The sequence below is a fragment of the Sebastes umbrosus genome, chromosome 22 (assembly GCF_015220745.1).
Source record: "Sebastes umbrosus isolate fSebUmb1 chromosome 22, fSebUmb1.pri, whole genome shotgun sequence".
Classification (NCBI taxonomy): domain Eukaryota; kingdom Metazoa; phylum Chordata; class Actinopteri; order Perciformes; family Sebastidae; genus Sebastes; species Sebastes umbrosus.
This window is the reverse complement of record NC_051290.1, coordinates 22728389-22743369: the sequence shown is the minus strand read 5'-3', so window position 1 is coordinate 22743369 and position 14981 is coordinate 22728389. Positions and strand designations below refer to the sequence as shown.

The following is a 14981-nucleotide window of genomic DNA, read 5'->3' as shown; positions in this document are numbered from 1 at the left end:
CTATCTTGGTACATGGCCGACGTCATTCTGTTTTTTTAGAACCAGAAGTGACACAAGAAGTGACACGAGAGGGTGGAGCTAAGTACAACCAAACGCTGAATAAGACATTTTCAGGTGACCAAAAATGTTATAATTAACTTTCATGAACTGAAAACACTGTGAAAGAGTTAAACTCCGACGTATTTTATGTCGTAGAGCAAAATGTTTAAATTATTTGAGCTTGTGTTCACCACAGACCTTATTTCAGGCATCTAACCATAGACTGTATATAAGAAGTGGACGTAGTCACCGTGGCGTCACCGTGACGTTACCCGTTGGTTTATTGATGGCCGTTTTGAAGCCTCAAGTTTGGTATTTTGGCCGCCGCCATCTTTTTTGCAACCAGAAGTGACATGAGAGGGTGCAAGAGGGTGGAGCTAAGTACAACCGAACGCTGAATAAGACATTTTTAGGCGACCGAAATGTTACAATTAACTTTCATGAACTGAAAACACTGTGAAAGAGTTAAACTCCGAGATTGGACAACGTCGTGGTAGCGACCTGTCAATCACAAGGTAGCCCCGCCCTAAAGCATCCCCTGCTTTATGGTCTATCTGACTCTAAATGGGACCGTAATTTACTAAATGAACATCATGCTGTATTGAAGAAGACTTGAAACTAGAGATTGAGACCATAAACTCATGTGAGAAGCAGACTCATTTTCTCATAGACTTCTATACAATCAGACTTCTTTTAGCAAACAGAGGAGTCGCCCCCTGCTGGCTGGTAGAGAGAATGCAGGTTTAAGACACTTCCGTATTGGCTTCACTTTTCAGACCCGGAGGTTGCCCACTGGGCAAAATAAGCATTTTAAAGGTGTAAAAGTGTAAGATCTGGCCACAGCATTTCACCTCTGTACTGGATCCATACAATCTAAATTAAATTTAATTATAAAACTATAAAACTATAACAAACAGCAGGGCAAGAATACGCAAAATACATCTTTGTGTTTACTGTGCCAACCAGGGCAGTAATTTCACCGGCGGCCATGGCATGCGAGCGTTCTCCTCCTGTTAACAGGCACTATACAGTATGTTAAATATTAATACAAAATAATAATCAGGATAAATGTATTTTTAACAACTAAAACACAGCCACAAATCTTTGATCCATGTTGTTCATAGCCGGACTTTTAAAGCTATTAACTTTGTCTGTAGGATACAGCACAACAAAGTAGGAGATGACAACAAAAAACAGCTTACAATTATTGGAATTATTATTATTATCAAGTCAGCACACTGACACACTGACAGCTGTTGTTGCCTGTTGGGCTGCAGTTTGACATGTTATGATTGGAGCATATTGTTTTATGCTAAATGCAGTACCTGTGAGGGTTTCTGGACAATATTTGTCATCGTTTTGTGTTGTTAAATGATTTCCAATAATAAATATATACATATATGTTTTAATAAAAAATGCATAAAACAAAGTTGTGATTTATCAAACGTATATCTCTTCTAAATTGCTGATTTACGTATTAAAGATAATATCAGGCGATGCAGAAATGGCGGTAAAAATGGTCCCCAGAAAAAAAGTTTGGGGAACACTGAAAAAAACTCCTAATGACAATAATTGTTAGTTGGAGCCTTGTTGAAAAGGTCACATGACCGTTGAGTGAGTAGGAGTGAAACTGAAGAAGAGTTGGATGGAGGTTAATTATAGTGGGCTGTCGGGGTGGGGGAAGGTGAGGCGCTTGTTGGCCTCAGCCAAATGCCTCCAAGCATTGCTTGGTTTTATTAGAATTCATGGCCTCAATATGAAAGTTCTCTGAAAAAATCATCTAAATTGAATAGATTAACCCCTAAACTGTTAGATGACTCTGGATGTCTGACTTGGACAGACTATAACGTGTACTGCGGTGGAGGGCGGGGGGGGATTTGAAACATACGCAGTTAAACCAAATCTTATTTTTTTGTCATTCCCATCATTGGTTTATTGTTGTGAAAGAAAAACATTGCTGACTTTGTTCTACACACTTTAACGCCTCAGAGCAAACATCTGATTCACACGCTCTGCGTTGTTCTCGAGGGACTCGGCTCTTCCTGTGACAGTTGTAAAAGTGAGAGTCGAGGGAAATTAGACGGAAGGAAAATGCAAAATAAGTGTCAATTTTGGTCTCTTTCGAGGTCAGTATAATTTGACTGTGTTGCTGTAATCATTGCTTCACAGTTGTGGAAGTAGTAGAAATAAAACAGGTGATTTTGATTTTGAAATAACCTCCTAAATGCTAAAACTAGCGTAATAGCTAGCGTTTCATTAGCATGTCTGTAAAGGTTTTGTAATAGCATTAGAGGAGCAATTTGTCAGAAAACAAAAAATTGAGAGTAAATTATATTACTGTCTACATATGTTCAGGGAAACAAATGTGAAAAGCTGCATTTGATTGCATAATAATATATTAAACTGGACATTTCTTAGACTGAAATATCTCTACAAATATTGTATGTATTTCCATGAAAGTTGATATAGACATTCACCCACAGGATGAAGTGTACTCACTAAGGTGATCCCTCGACTTTTCATGCGCCATCATCATCAGTTCAAAACCAGAACTACCTACAAAGCTAAGCTGGACTTTGTGTTAGCGCTAATTAACAAATATTAGCATGCTAACACGCAAAACTACAGTAAGATGGTGACCATGGTTACATTTGCTAGTCTCACTGACTCACTTCCAACCCCGTCGTTCTCCCAGTCTGGTTCTCCCCTGATCCACTGGATTGGCAATCAGCACACTGAAACTAACTTACTAGCTAGCTAGCTTGCTGGCTAGCACGTATGCCACAGACTAAAGCTAGCAGCCTAGCGTGCTATGAATCAATTAAGCGGGCTAACGCCAGCTAGCTCGATGAATCAAACTTGCACACTAAAATACTAATGGTTAGCCTATAGAGTGGTGCAGGAAAACCCAGAAATGAGTTTCATTTTAGCACTTCCTGTTTCCTCGTCTCAAAGTCAGTGGGTTTTTAGTTAGAAATAAGGTCCGTGGTTAACACAGGCTGAAGAGATTTTAACGTCTTGTTCTACGTTATAAAATATGTCAGTAAATATCCCACTCATGAATTGTGAAGGCGGTATCTATCAAGTGGCTAAATGAAACTACTGAACGTCATCACGCCGACTCGTCCTTCTTTACAGCCTCGTTGTTTATACTCATGCTCATGTGACCGCGGTGTTTCTTTGTAGCCTAACGTTAGCTTTTTACTTCTGGTGATTGCATTCACACTTCAAAAATCATAAAGTGGTGTTCATTTGTGGAGAGAGAGCTTATTTTCTGCAATAATCCAAAACCCAATGGAACAATCTCATTGGCTTTTGGTTGAAGGAACCAGGGTGATGCTAACTTCCTGGTTGGCCTACAAAAATACGTCATCCATGCAGCGATGCCAAGCCATGACTCTTCTTTGACCACAGTCCCTGCTGGCGTTTCATCAAATATAACACCACAAACTGGGTCCGTGAGGCTGGGCAACCAGAGCGCATAGTAGGGACGTATTGATTTCAGCGGCATTTAAAATACAATTTGGTTATTGGAAAATGTGATTTCAAATGGCTCTTATAATATATGGAATATTTTTTTTGGACAGTGTTTAACCTTATAGATTAAGTTGTGCTCAAATTTGGCTCTTGAGTGTTTTCTTACTTGACTAGTCGACTAGTTTAACTTCCGTTTGAACATCAGGGAAATGAGTGGTGAGGAACATCCCTAGTAAACAGCAAGCAGCTCGCTATTCCAGTAGGAACGTTTCAACGCTTGTTTCTCTCGTTGCTTGAACAGTTTGCATATTCATGCCAGAAGTCATAACTCACAGGTTACACTGGATGATGTAGACAGGCAGCACTATAACACACACACACACACACACAGATATTCCCACTTGACACAATGATGAGCTTTAAGGGAGAAAATGCTGCAGAAACAAGATTTGACGTCGAGAACATTTTCTTCTTATAATCACATTCGCTATCGCCTTCGCCCATCTCTGGCAGTCAGCTTTGTGTGTGTGTGTGTGTGTGTGTGTGTGTGTGCGTTGTCAGAGCTGTTAGTATGCTGTGGTCATCCTCAACAGCATCGTTCTGACACTCCTGCTTCCACTCGTCTCAACCGAGCCTCCTCCTTGTTTACTTTGTGTGCATGTGTGTGTGAATGTGTGTGTGTGAATGTGCATGTGTGTGTGAATGTGCATGTGTGTGTGGTGCTCCTGTTTTTTTGGCATAGCAACTGCTTCGTCACTGGGTGCCTCTCCCCTCCGTCTCTCTCTCATATGCATCTCTGGTTAAATATCTCTGTCTCTCTCTCCCCTCATCACCCACTGTGTAGTGGAGTAGAAGGTCAGGTATAATGATACACACCTGTGGCGTTGTACTTGCTGGGTATTCACTTCCTTCTGAGAGAAAGAGAGAGGAAGAAGGGAGGAGGCAGAGAGAGGAGTACTTTGAGGACAAGACTTGTATTCTCTGGTTTTTCTTATTGTCAACAAATCTCTTGAAAAGGAAAAGTGACTTCCTCAACCTGTCAGTGGCTCCATTGGCTCCTACTGAAGATGTAAGTCTTTACAAATGGGTTAGTAACTGTAGTTTTTAGCAGACATTACTCAAACAGGAGTTAAGGGTCGTCCACACTGAGAAAGATAACGATATCAATGTGAGCATCCACACTTATGAACGACAACGTTACATTTACAAAGCACTTGCTTCAGCTTTTATTCATCATTATTCTTATTAATGAGAATATGAAGGCTAATAAGATTAAGAAAACTGTTGAAAAGTAGCTGCTTCCAAAGAGGCGAGGACAGCGGCCACTGGGAAAAATAGTCTCAAAGTCTTATTATACATCCGTAGTTTTTATGAACTTTAATACATCAGGCCGGCACATACGGGTACTTCGCCAAACGTCCCCCTTTTTGGGGGAAAGAAAACCGAAGACTTCTCTCATAGACTTCAACGCAATTTGACGTATGTTTGGAATGTAGTTTTCTTGTGTTTTATACATGTCTAATAATTATTTTGCGACCTTGCCTGAACCTGAGTGTTCGTGATAAATGAAGGTTGATCACCGCCATGTCCCTTCAGTCTTCCCCCGTCCAACACAGTGGAGGATATTAGTGATCCAGACATCTCTACATATCTGATTGAATCCCGTTAGGCTAAGAGTTGTCTGTAAATAACCAACGTGTTAATAACCAACTGTTTGATCTATAGGCTGAGATTTAGTTGGATGCTGCTATAACATTAATGTATGACTGTATCACTGCAGCAGCCTCACACTCAAGCTAACGTTAGCTAGCCATGCTAGTCACTGTCACCAGCATCATTTAGCCATTTAACACACTGACAGTGAATATTCATGTTCTTCATGTGGACGACCCTTAAAACGTGCATTTCTTGGGGACTATTTCCAGCTGAGGATTAATACACACATGGTGCTCTAGTGAGTATAGTTGTAGTGTGGCTCATTGATGTTTTTGGAAAACAATGGAGCTCTATGGCACACAGGAATAATATATATATATATATATACAGTATATCAGGCTTTAGATACACACACACTACTTGTTAGTAGGATCAAATCTTTGTAGTTTTTGTTGACTAGAACAAAGCTGCACAAATGTCACCAGCTTGTTACTGTGACAGCCAGTCTCCCTCTCTTTCGCTCTCCTTCCCTGTAAACCAGCGAACAGGTAGGTTTGCAGCCAGCTTGCTGTTGCCATGGTAACTCGCCACTCTTCCTCTCTCCTCCCGAAAAAAAAGAAACAGTAATGAAAGAAAAAGAGAGGAAGTGAGTGAAACTGTCGCCAGGAATAAGAAGAAGGGAGTGGTAGTAGAGGGGTGAAGAGGAAGATGGAGCGATGAAAGAATGAATGAATGGAGGATAATGAGAGAGCATTTTGTCACAGCGCCCTCCTCCCACTTTCCCTCCTCTTCCTCCTGCACCCTGTCTCTCCGTCCCTGCACTTCTCGCTCCGGCAATTTTCATGAATGACTGAAGCATTGTGGGTAGTGAAGATGTGAATGCAGAGCAGGCAGACAAACAGACTGACATTTATCAATGTATGTTTATTTTTGGTTTTCAAAAGTCAATGTATAATGTCCCTTATCTGATTTCAGGGACATTCTAGTCATTTTGATTGTTTATTCGGTATAGACACGCATTAGTTTGCGCCATTATTTTGGTATTTCATAAATATCAGTATCTACGTAACTACGTTTTAAGACTATCTGTTGATTTGAACCTGTGCACGTTATATGAGCGCAGAAAGACAAAGAGACTGTATCACCAAGTGGGTTTCTTATAGTATTTCATAGTTGTAACATAGACTGTATATAAGAAGTGGACGTAGTCACCTTGACGTCACCCAGTGGTTTGTGGACTGTTTCGAAGCCTCGAGTTCGTCATTTTAGCCGTCGCCATCTTGTTTTTTTGCAACCAGAAGTGACACGAGAGGGTGGGACTATTGGTGCCATCAGATGTGGTGTTTACCGAGTCCATATGAGCGCCCTCCCTCTTGTGGTATTCACAACCTCATAAGTGGAAAGTTTCTGAAAGCTCCGAGTTCACGAGTTGTGACGTGTTTGTTGATGTCAGAAATGCCGGAGGCCATGGAAGTTCATTTTTCAATCTCTAGGGATGCTTTAGGGCGGGGCTAGAGAAGTAGACTCATTTTCTCATAGACTTCTATACAACCAGACTTATTTTAGCAACCAGAGGAGTTGCCCCCTGCTGGCTGTTGTAAAGAATGCAGGTTTAAGGCACTTCTGCATTGGCTTCACTCCTCAGACCCGGAGGTTGCCCACTAGTTGTAACTGAAACACAAGCAGCTTGTGACATTGAAAGGACAAGCAGGCAAACAAAGCTTGTATGCAGTTAGCTTTTCCTTTGTGAAAACAGATGGACTAAATGACAGTGAGACAGACAGGTAGAGAGCTTGTATATTTTACTAAACATCACATCAAATGCAGGTGCACATTTTGAGTGGTGGGTATTCACTTCATTCAGAGAGAAAGAGATAAACAGAGAAAGAAGAAAGGCGGCAGAGAGATAATAGAGACAGAGAGGAGTACTTTGACTGACTTCATTCTGTAATGATCTTATAGAAAGAACACCATGGGACCTTATTTTGGAAAAAATACGTACGGTAGTTAACGGCGAGAGACAAATCATTTTTTAATCCCTTTTGAATTGGACCATGAATCACACACATGATGTTTGTCAACTTAAACCTTCATTTTGCAAGTCAAGAGAGTCACAGTTTGTCTTAGATTTGTCGTAGTATCATTTAGTTTAGTGTGAAACCGCTCAGTGAACTACATCTCTCGACTCGCCGCAATATATGTCACCAACACCAGCTAGCTAGCTAACTTAGATATTTTCTAACGTTATCTGACCTGATGTGTTTTATCCAGAAGAAGGATCAGACCCGTTGCTGGTTCATCCCAGTAGGAAACACACAGACATCATAGCTTCAGAGAGAGACGTTACTACGACACTGTTGGAGGTGTCGTCTTTCTAATGACGTATTTTTTACAGTCTGATACTTCAACAGTTTTACGACAAACTTGCAAAATTATGTTTCAAATTGACAAACGTCATATGTGTGATTCATGGAGCATTTCAAACTGGATAAAAAAATTATTTCTCTTGCCATTGACTATTGTGAATATTTTTTTCCAAAATAAGGTCCCATGGTGGTCCACCGGAAGGGGCGGGACTTCGCCTATCTATTGAAATCTATCTACCTATAAAGCGAGCGATCTCTGTGTGTCCTTCACATATCGCGAGAACCGCTCATCCGATCTACTTCACACTTGGCGGTTGTTTTATTCAGGAATCATGGGAGTGCAGTGTTGAATGTGGTGCAATTTGGCCAAATGTTGGCACTATAACCATGAACTTTACGTTTTGGCCTGTAACAAAATTCCTTGGATTTTGTGGGTCCAGACGGATCTATCCATATAAACCGCGCCCATTTGCATCTAGAGTGATTTTCCACCATTTAGAATTTTGTCCAAATCAGATTTTTCGCTGCTCCTCCTACAAATTTTGAGCAATTGTCACCAAATTTGGTACAGAACATCTCTGGACCAAGCCAGAATATTTTTTTTTTGTATTTCTGATGTTCCTATTAGGGCTGTCAAAGTTAACGTGATAATAGAGCATCACCGGGTTACTCAGTTTTAAAGCTAGAGTGCAGACACTGGCATCATATAAACTAAAAACCTAATCAATCCATCGGTACCAACCATGTCATACTAGTTTGTCGCGAAGGAGGCTAAAAAACACTCCTAACTAAATTTTGGCGAGGAAAAACTGTCATGGCCACATTCAAAGGGGTCCCTTGACCTCTGACCTCCAGATATGTGAATGTAAATGGGTTCTATGGGTACCCACGAGTCTCCCCTTTACAGACATGCCCACTTTATGATAATCACATGCAGTTTGGGGCAAGTCATAGTCAAGTCAGCACACTGACACACTGACAGCTGTTGTTGCCTGTTGGGCTGCAGTTTGCCATGTTATGATTGGAGTATATTTTTCTTTATGCTAAATGCAGTACCTGGGAGGGTTTCTGGACAATATCTGTCATTGTTTTATGTTGTTAAGTGATTTCCAATAATAAATATATACATGCATTTGCATAAAGCAGCATATTTGAGTATTTAATACTTGACAAAATCTCCCTTTAAGGTACATTTTGAATAAATAAAAAAAGGTGTGATTAATTTGTGATTAATAGTGATTAACTATGGACATCATGTGATTAAATCGTGATTAAATAATTTAATAGATTTACAGCCCTAGTTCTTATAATACAAAAATGTCATATCTCCTGAACGCTCTGTGCTATTTGGACCACATTTGGTGGACATGTGTAGATATGGTGTCTGAGTGACCATGGCAAATTTGGTGCCAGTTGTCCAATAGGTGGCGCTGTAGCAGCATCATCTAACTATAAAGGAAGTATGTATGACTGCCCTCGAGAACCGTTCATCCAATCAACTTCACACTCGGTTCTCGACAACGTTGCAAGCAGAACTCGTGGGGGCCAAGCAATTGGCCCCTTTGGGAACGGGTACGTGTTCTGAACAGGCACTGCACTAGTTAAAGTAAATTACAAGTTTGGAATCATTGTGCAGTCGCTACTTTCTTTATTAAGCCTTTAAATTTTGTCATTAACTCAACAAAAAACAGTAAATAATGAGGCTTACAGCAAGTAAACAGCTTGCAAGTGTTGCCATTTACAGCAACAGAAAAGAAAAGAGTGTTAGACTATAAAACAGGCATGTTGTGAATGCAGTTCTGAATGTGGTGTGCAGAGAGTCAGTCAGGGAAGCAGACAGCTTGTAAATGTGGAGTTTAGCAGGAAACAGACACGCTGTCGAGCTGTTCAGGCTGCAAAACAACGTTTTCTTCAAGAATTCAAGGTAACACGGGGTGAGTAATTGATATACAGATGGTCATTTTGCAGGTGAAGTATTCCTTTAAACCTGTAACGTTTCGGGAAAGGGTTACTAACCAGAGAGTCCACACTCACAGCAGGCAGGAGAGCAGTGAATCCAGGGCCATACTGAAGAGGCGTTATGATGAAAGAATCATCGTCTTGTCTCTCTGGTGAAGGCTGCTGATAGTTGAAATAGTGTCTATTATTTATGGCTGCAGGAGCAACACAAAGACTCCCAACCTTCTGAATGGCAGCTCGATCAGAGACGAGGCCGACGGCGTTCTGAAAGAGAGACGTGACTGTAATGCACGTATGAATGTTTGCTTCTAAATTGTCACTTTGCCTGGATGAAATCAGACGGTCCAGCAGGAAGTGGGTGAATGCATGACAGCCAGACAGGAAGTCATATTTTTGCCCCACTCAGTGGCTGAGTCATAGCTTCTAGTCTCTGCTGGATGTATGTAGATGTTTCAGCCGAAACACACTTATTTATTCATGTACAGCCGTTGAATGGCACTCGGTGAACTATACAGACAGGTTGCTGGGAAAATAGACAGAGGATGAATGACTGAGGTGAATAGACTGTTGAAGAGATAAAGAGACAGGTAGTCAATGAGTGAAGCAGACAAACAGGTGGGAAGATCTCTTCTTCATTTTCAAAGAAAGACCAAGGATTTTCTTTCTCTCTGATAACATAAAATGACTATGATGCATCGGCCAGGATTGATGGGTTTCATTTAATGATTATCTAGCCAGGAAATTAGATTTCTGGCTTCCAAAATTCATTTTTGTGCAAAAACTCATCACCTGTTAGAGTGTCGCAACACACGCAGCCCTCCTAACTGATCATTCATCTGGTCATTTGCAGCTCAAAAGACTTCTAGATATCTGGGTTGAAACCAGGCTTTTTTTTCAGACATCGAGCGAGTCCAATTGCAACACGTCCTCACGCCCAACTTGTCAAATACCGCTGCTTGGTCAGGGGTCCCACGCTTCAAAATGGGCGGGCGATAGAGGTGGTGGATTGGTCAAACAAACACAAGACTTTCAACCAGGAGACCGCTGTTCTTGGTTCGTGTGAAACTAAAAGTAATGTTGACTTATTGAGTCACGCCAGTCGTTAGTCACGTGACCCGCTAGTATTGTCAGTCCCGTGAATCACATGACTAGCGACTCACGTCAGTCGGTAGTCAGTGAAATTAACGTCAACCACGACCGTTTCCGACCTGTGTTGCTTAAACCTGAAAACGGAAGTTTATTTTGAAAGGACACTATGTATGTAACAAGCGTATATTGACACGCCGTCCCTGACATGTTACAAAAAGTAACGCGAGATGCCGAGGGGCACTGACCAAGCGGCGGTCCAACACAGCTTTACTTAGTTTTTAGCATTTAAATACGCAACAAAACTACGTGATTAGGTTTAGAAAAAGATCGTGGTTTGGGTTAAAAAAAATCTGTTTGTTATGTAACTTACCTGACGTTAATTAAGTACAAAGTTAGATAACAAAACTAAAGTAGAAGTTTTGTTCATATGAATCCAGTAACTTCTCTCTAGCTTTAAGACTGAGCCCACTACAAACCTCTGGCGGCGTGCCGTCGCATTGTTAATAGTTTAAATAATAAAAGATCGTTACCTAACGTCCGTGCATCGATACAATATTGTCACGCAAAATATCACGATACTATGCTGTATCGACTTTTTTTCCCCCCACCACTAATAAAGGGTGACTCGGTATCAGATGCCGAGGGGCACTTGTGATTTTTCATTGGCTGCAGAAGGCAAATTGCCCACTGTTACGTCACTGTGGTCGGAGGTGAAAAAAAGGCTGGATTTGGCCTTTAAGATGGGTCGCAGGTTCAAAACCCAGCTTGGGCCGTCTGTGTGGAGTTTGCATGTTCTCCCCATGTTAACGTGGGTTTACTCCGGGTTCTCAGGCTTCATCCCAGGAAGGTTAGGTTAGGTTAATTGTTGTAGTTTGCATATTCTCCCCATGTTAACGTGGGTTTACTCCGGGTTCTCAGGCTTCCTCCCAGCAAGGTTAGGTTAGGTTAATTGTTGTAGTTTGCATATTCTCCCATGTTAACGTGGGTTTACTCCGGGTTCTCAGGCTTCCTCCCAGCAAGGTTAGGTTAGGTTAATTGTTGTAGTTTGCATATTCTCCCCATGTTAACGTGGGTTTACTCCGGGTTCTCAGGCTTCCTCCCAGCAAGGTTAGGTTAGGTTAGGTTAATTGTTGACTGTATAATATGTCCCGTAGGTGTGGATATGAGCGTGAATGGTTGTCTGTCTCCTCTGGCGACCTGTCCCCCCACCCCACGAGACCCTGAATGGGATAAGCGGTTACTTATAATGAATGGATGGTCTTTAAGATGGGTGTACTACAGCACAACAACATGTGATGAGCTTCGCCATGTAACAAAACTCTACATTTTGTTTCTCAAGCTTTGTGTCTCCAAACTTTTGTTCTGGAAATGTGGATTTAAAAAAAAGCATCACTTCAGATTAATTAGTTGTTTTTTTCTGCAAATGTTGTTGTGCCGGGAACATTATCCTGTAGAGTCTCTCTGCTATTAGTTTGCTCTTTGGTCTCTCAGATAGCTCAAACATTTGTGACTCTGTGTTGTTTGATGCTTGGATGTATAATTCACACACGGCGCTGCAACAGGGACACAAGTAGAAACAAAATGGAGGGAGGGCGGGGTGGAGTCATGTGTGACTGCAAACCCCCCTGAGAGGCAACAAGAAGGCAGACGAGGCAGGTAGAGGAAGAGATGGTGAATGTGTAGGGGGCAAAAAACTGAAGATTTCCTACGCTTTGTTTTTGGTTTTCCGCTCAGCGTCACATTGGTTTATGGTTTTCAAAACGAGCAGTTTATTGAATTTGACAACAGCGCTTCATTCACGAAGAATCAGAAAGCAGGAGATCTGTATTTTAGAGTGCAGTTGCCCCTTTAAGTCGGTTTGTGTTGGCGCCGGTCGAGACATGCTGGTACACTTTTGCATCGATTCACCTTAATTTGATTCATTTTCTGTTTTGTCTCATTGATTCTGGGTGTGTGTTTTCTGTCTACACTCACCGAGGTAAACACTGAGTGGCATTTTGTTTGTAGGAGATACATTTTAGCAGCCTGTGACTGTTGCTATAAAACCAAGGCTGATGGCTTAATAGAAGCCTGACTGAATTATGCAGCCGGTTGAGAGACTGCACCGCATGTCATCGAGGTAATCAAGTGGGTACCTGCTGCCTCCGATGACTCATTGGATTACTGTCTGCTCAGACAAGACATCAGAAGGACAGGAAGTACAACAGAACAGCGGGTTTCTCAGCAGCATCTGCTGTAAGTCACTCCGGATTAAAAAACTGTCTGCGGAAAATGTGGAACATAAACATGTAGGTTTATGGTAGCAGAAAAGAAGAGTGCAGCGGTTCAAACATGTAGTAACATCTGTTACTTGTCATCTCCTCAGCTGAGGCGACCTCTTGTCAGTTTCACCAAAACCTGTTGATTTAAACAAACTTGCGGCAACTTTGAACATCAAAATATCAGCGATCAGGAAACAGGAAACAGGAAATCCAAAAATCATGACGCATAATGTCAGTGAAATGCACGCAGCACGCTCACGTTCTCTCTGTGACAAATGAACCCAGACTGCTGGCTTCGGGGCCAGATCCGGCTAGAACGTGTTGCTTTTAAGTTTTGCTTTAATTTTTCACAGTGTAGTAGGTGTAGCAGGCCCCTACTGACGGCAGATAAACGCCCATTTAATGAGCTGATAACAGTCGAATCGGGTGCAGTTTTAACATGTTCTGTAAATTTTCACATTGCACTTCTCCACAATGTAACTTCAAATGTATTTCAAAATGTTTAAGCCACATTATTGCATGGTTCCCGGTCCATCTCTCACAAAAATACATTTTTACCAAAGTGAAACAAACCGAAACAGTCAATTATATTCGTCTTGACCATCTTAAAAGATGTGAGTTGAAAACGCTTCACCCTTTTAAGGACGACTTCAAATCAGGTGATGCTCACAGAATCAAATCGGTCTCTACACATCTCTATCTCTCAAGAGTCCTAATCTAATTCTTTACTGCCATGTCAACAACATGATTGGATTTACTGTTTTATTGAATTTATTGTGTGTCAAGTGAAATGACTCTCCCCTCGCTCTGTTTCTCCTCCAGGTGAAGGGAGAGGAGGGAAATTCCACGGTGTCGACCTCCTCCAGCACTCCCCGTCCCCGTCCCCCTCTCCGGGGGACCCCTTCCCCCACCAGCCCCGCTCCCTGGAGCCCGTCACGGACACCCTCCACCAGAACCTCCCCCTGAGGAAGACGCACTCTGACCTCGACACAACCTCGCCTGCAGGTGTGTGCCCGACCATTAAGGGAAGCTCTAACCCTCCTCCAATGTTTTCTTCCGTCTCGTGTTCCCGTAGTGCAGATCTCCAGGTCACCACAACATGAAATATCTCGACTCATTAACCGCTAACCCCCGACGCCAGCAGAAACCTGAGAAACCCTAACCTTTACTGCACAAGTGTTTTCTGCTGTTTGAAGCTGTAAAAACATTTCCCTTTTCATTTGATACCTTGGGAGAAAGCAGGGATTGGACCACAACAGCTAACTTTTTATTTGTTTCTGGTATTTTAAATCATTTTTACTGAAACAAAGAGATCAAAGATTCTTATTTTATTATGTGTAAATTCCCATCAATGTAGTTTTGGTAGATTAAATCTGGGCTTGTTTATATTCCTACTTGGCTTAACCTGAGACCCACAATAGACCCATTTTTGTGTTTTTTAGGGGGGTTCAGGGGGTCTTTAGACAGCAGGTCAACATTAGATGTCACATAGTAGTAGTGAACATCATCTGAAAGCTGGAACCTGAAGATTTATTTGAGATGCAGCTAAGCACTGTGTGTCAAGTTGTTCTAGAAATAAACCTGAATTAATTAATTAATTAATTAAAATAAATTGTAAAAGTATATTAGGGTTTAGAACAGAAGTATATGATGGTCATCCCCATGCTCTATTATGTCTCATAAATTTGTGAAGCAATTTTGATACCATTTGTTCAACAAATTTGGTGCTAAATTTTAAAAAAATGTTTACCACTCGAGAATTGATAAAATTGATTAATAATCCCTCCAAAATACCAAATTAAAATGGCAGTAGGCAGTATATTTTTTGCATCATTGGGCAAAAATCCCATAATAACCTTTCAGCATATTGTAATTCAAGTGTTCTGAGAGAAAACTAGACTTCTGCTCCTCCTCATGGCTCTGTTTTCAGACTTTAGAACATCTAGCTCGTGACGGGAGACTTTGACCAATCACAGGTCATTTCAGAGAGAGCGTTCCTATTGGCTAAGCTCCGGTCATGTGACCGGAACTTGGCGTTCCTTCACCAGATTTCACAATGGCGACGGCGTCACAAACGTTCTCATTTTACAGCTAAACCGTGCACTACAAGATGATTCTGAGAACATGTGAGGAG

The 14981-nt window shown here is 41.5% G+C and overlaps 1 protein-coding gene across 6 annotated transcripts in view; it reads left to right on the top strand.

Annotated features, from left to right (window-relative positions):
* Positions 1 to 14981, top strand: part of nhsl2 (NHS-like 2) — a 237857-nt gene that overhangs the window by 209231 nt on the left and 13645 nt on the right. For all 6 annotated transcript variants that reach the window (XR_005205373.1, XM_037759702.1, XM_037759703.1 and 3 more), the window contains one exon: positions 13670 to 13852. Coding sequence is in view for 5 of the 6 variants with exons in the window: in XM_037759702.1 (XP_037615630.1) it covers positions 13670 to 13852 (183 nt within the window). In the remaining variant the exon portion in view is untranslated. The remainder of the gene's footprint in view (positions 1 to 13669; positions 13853 to 14981) is intronic.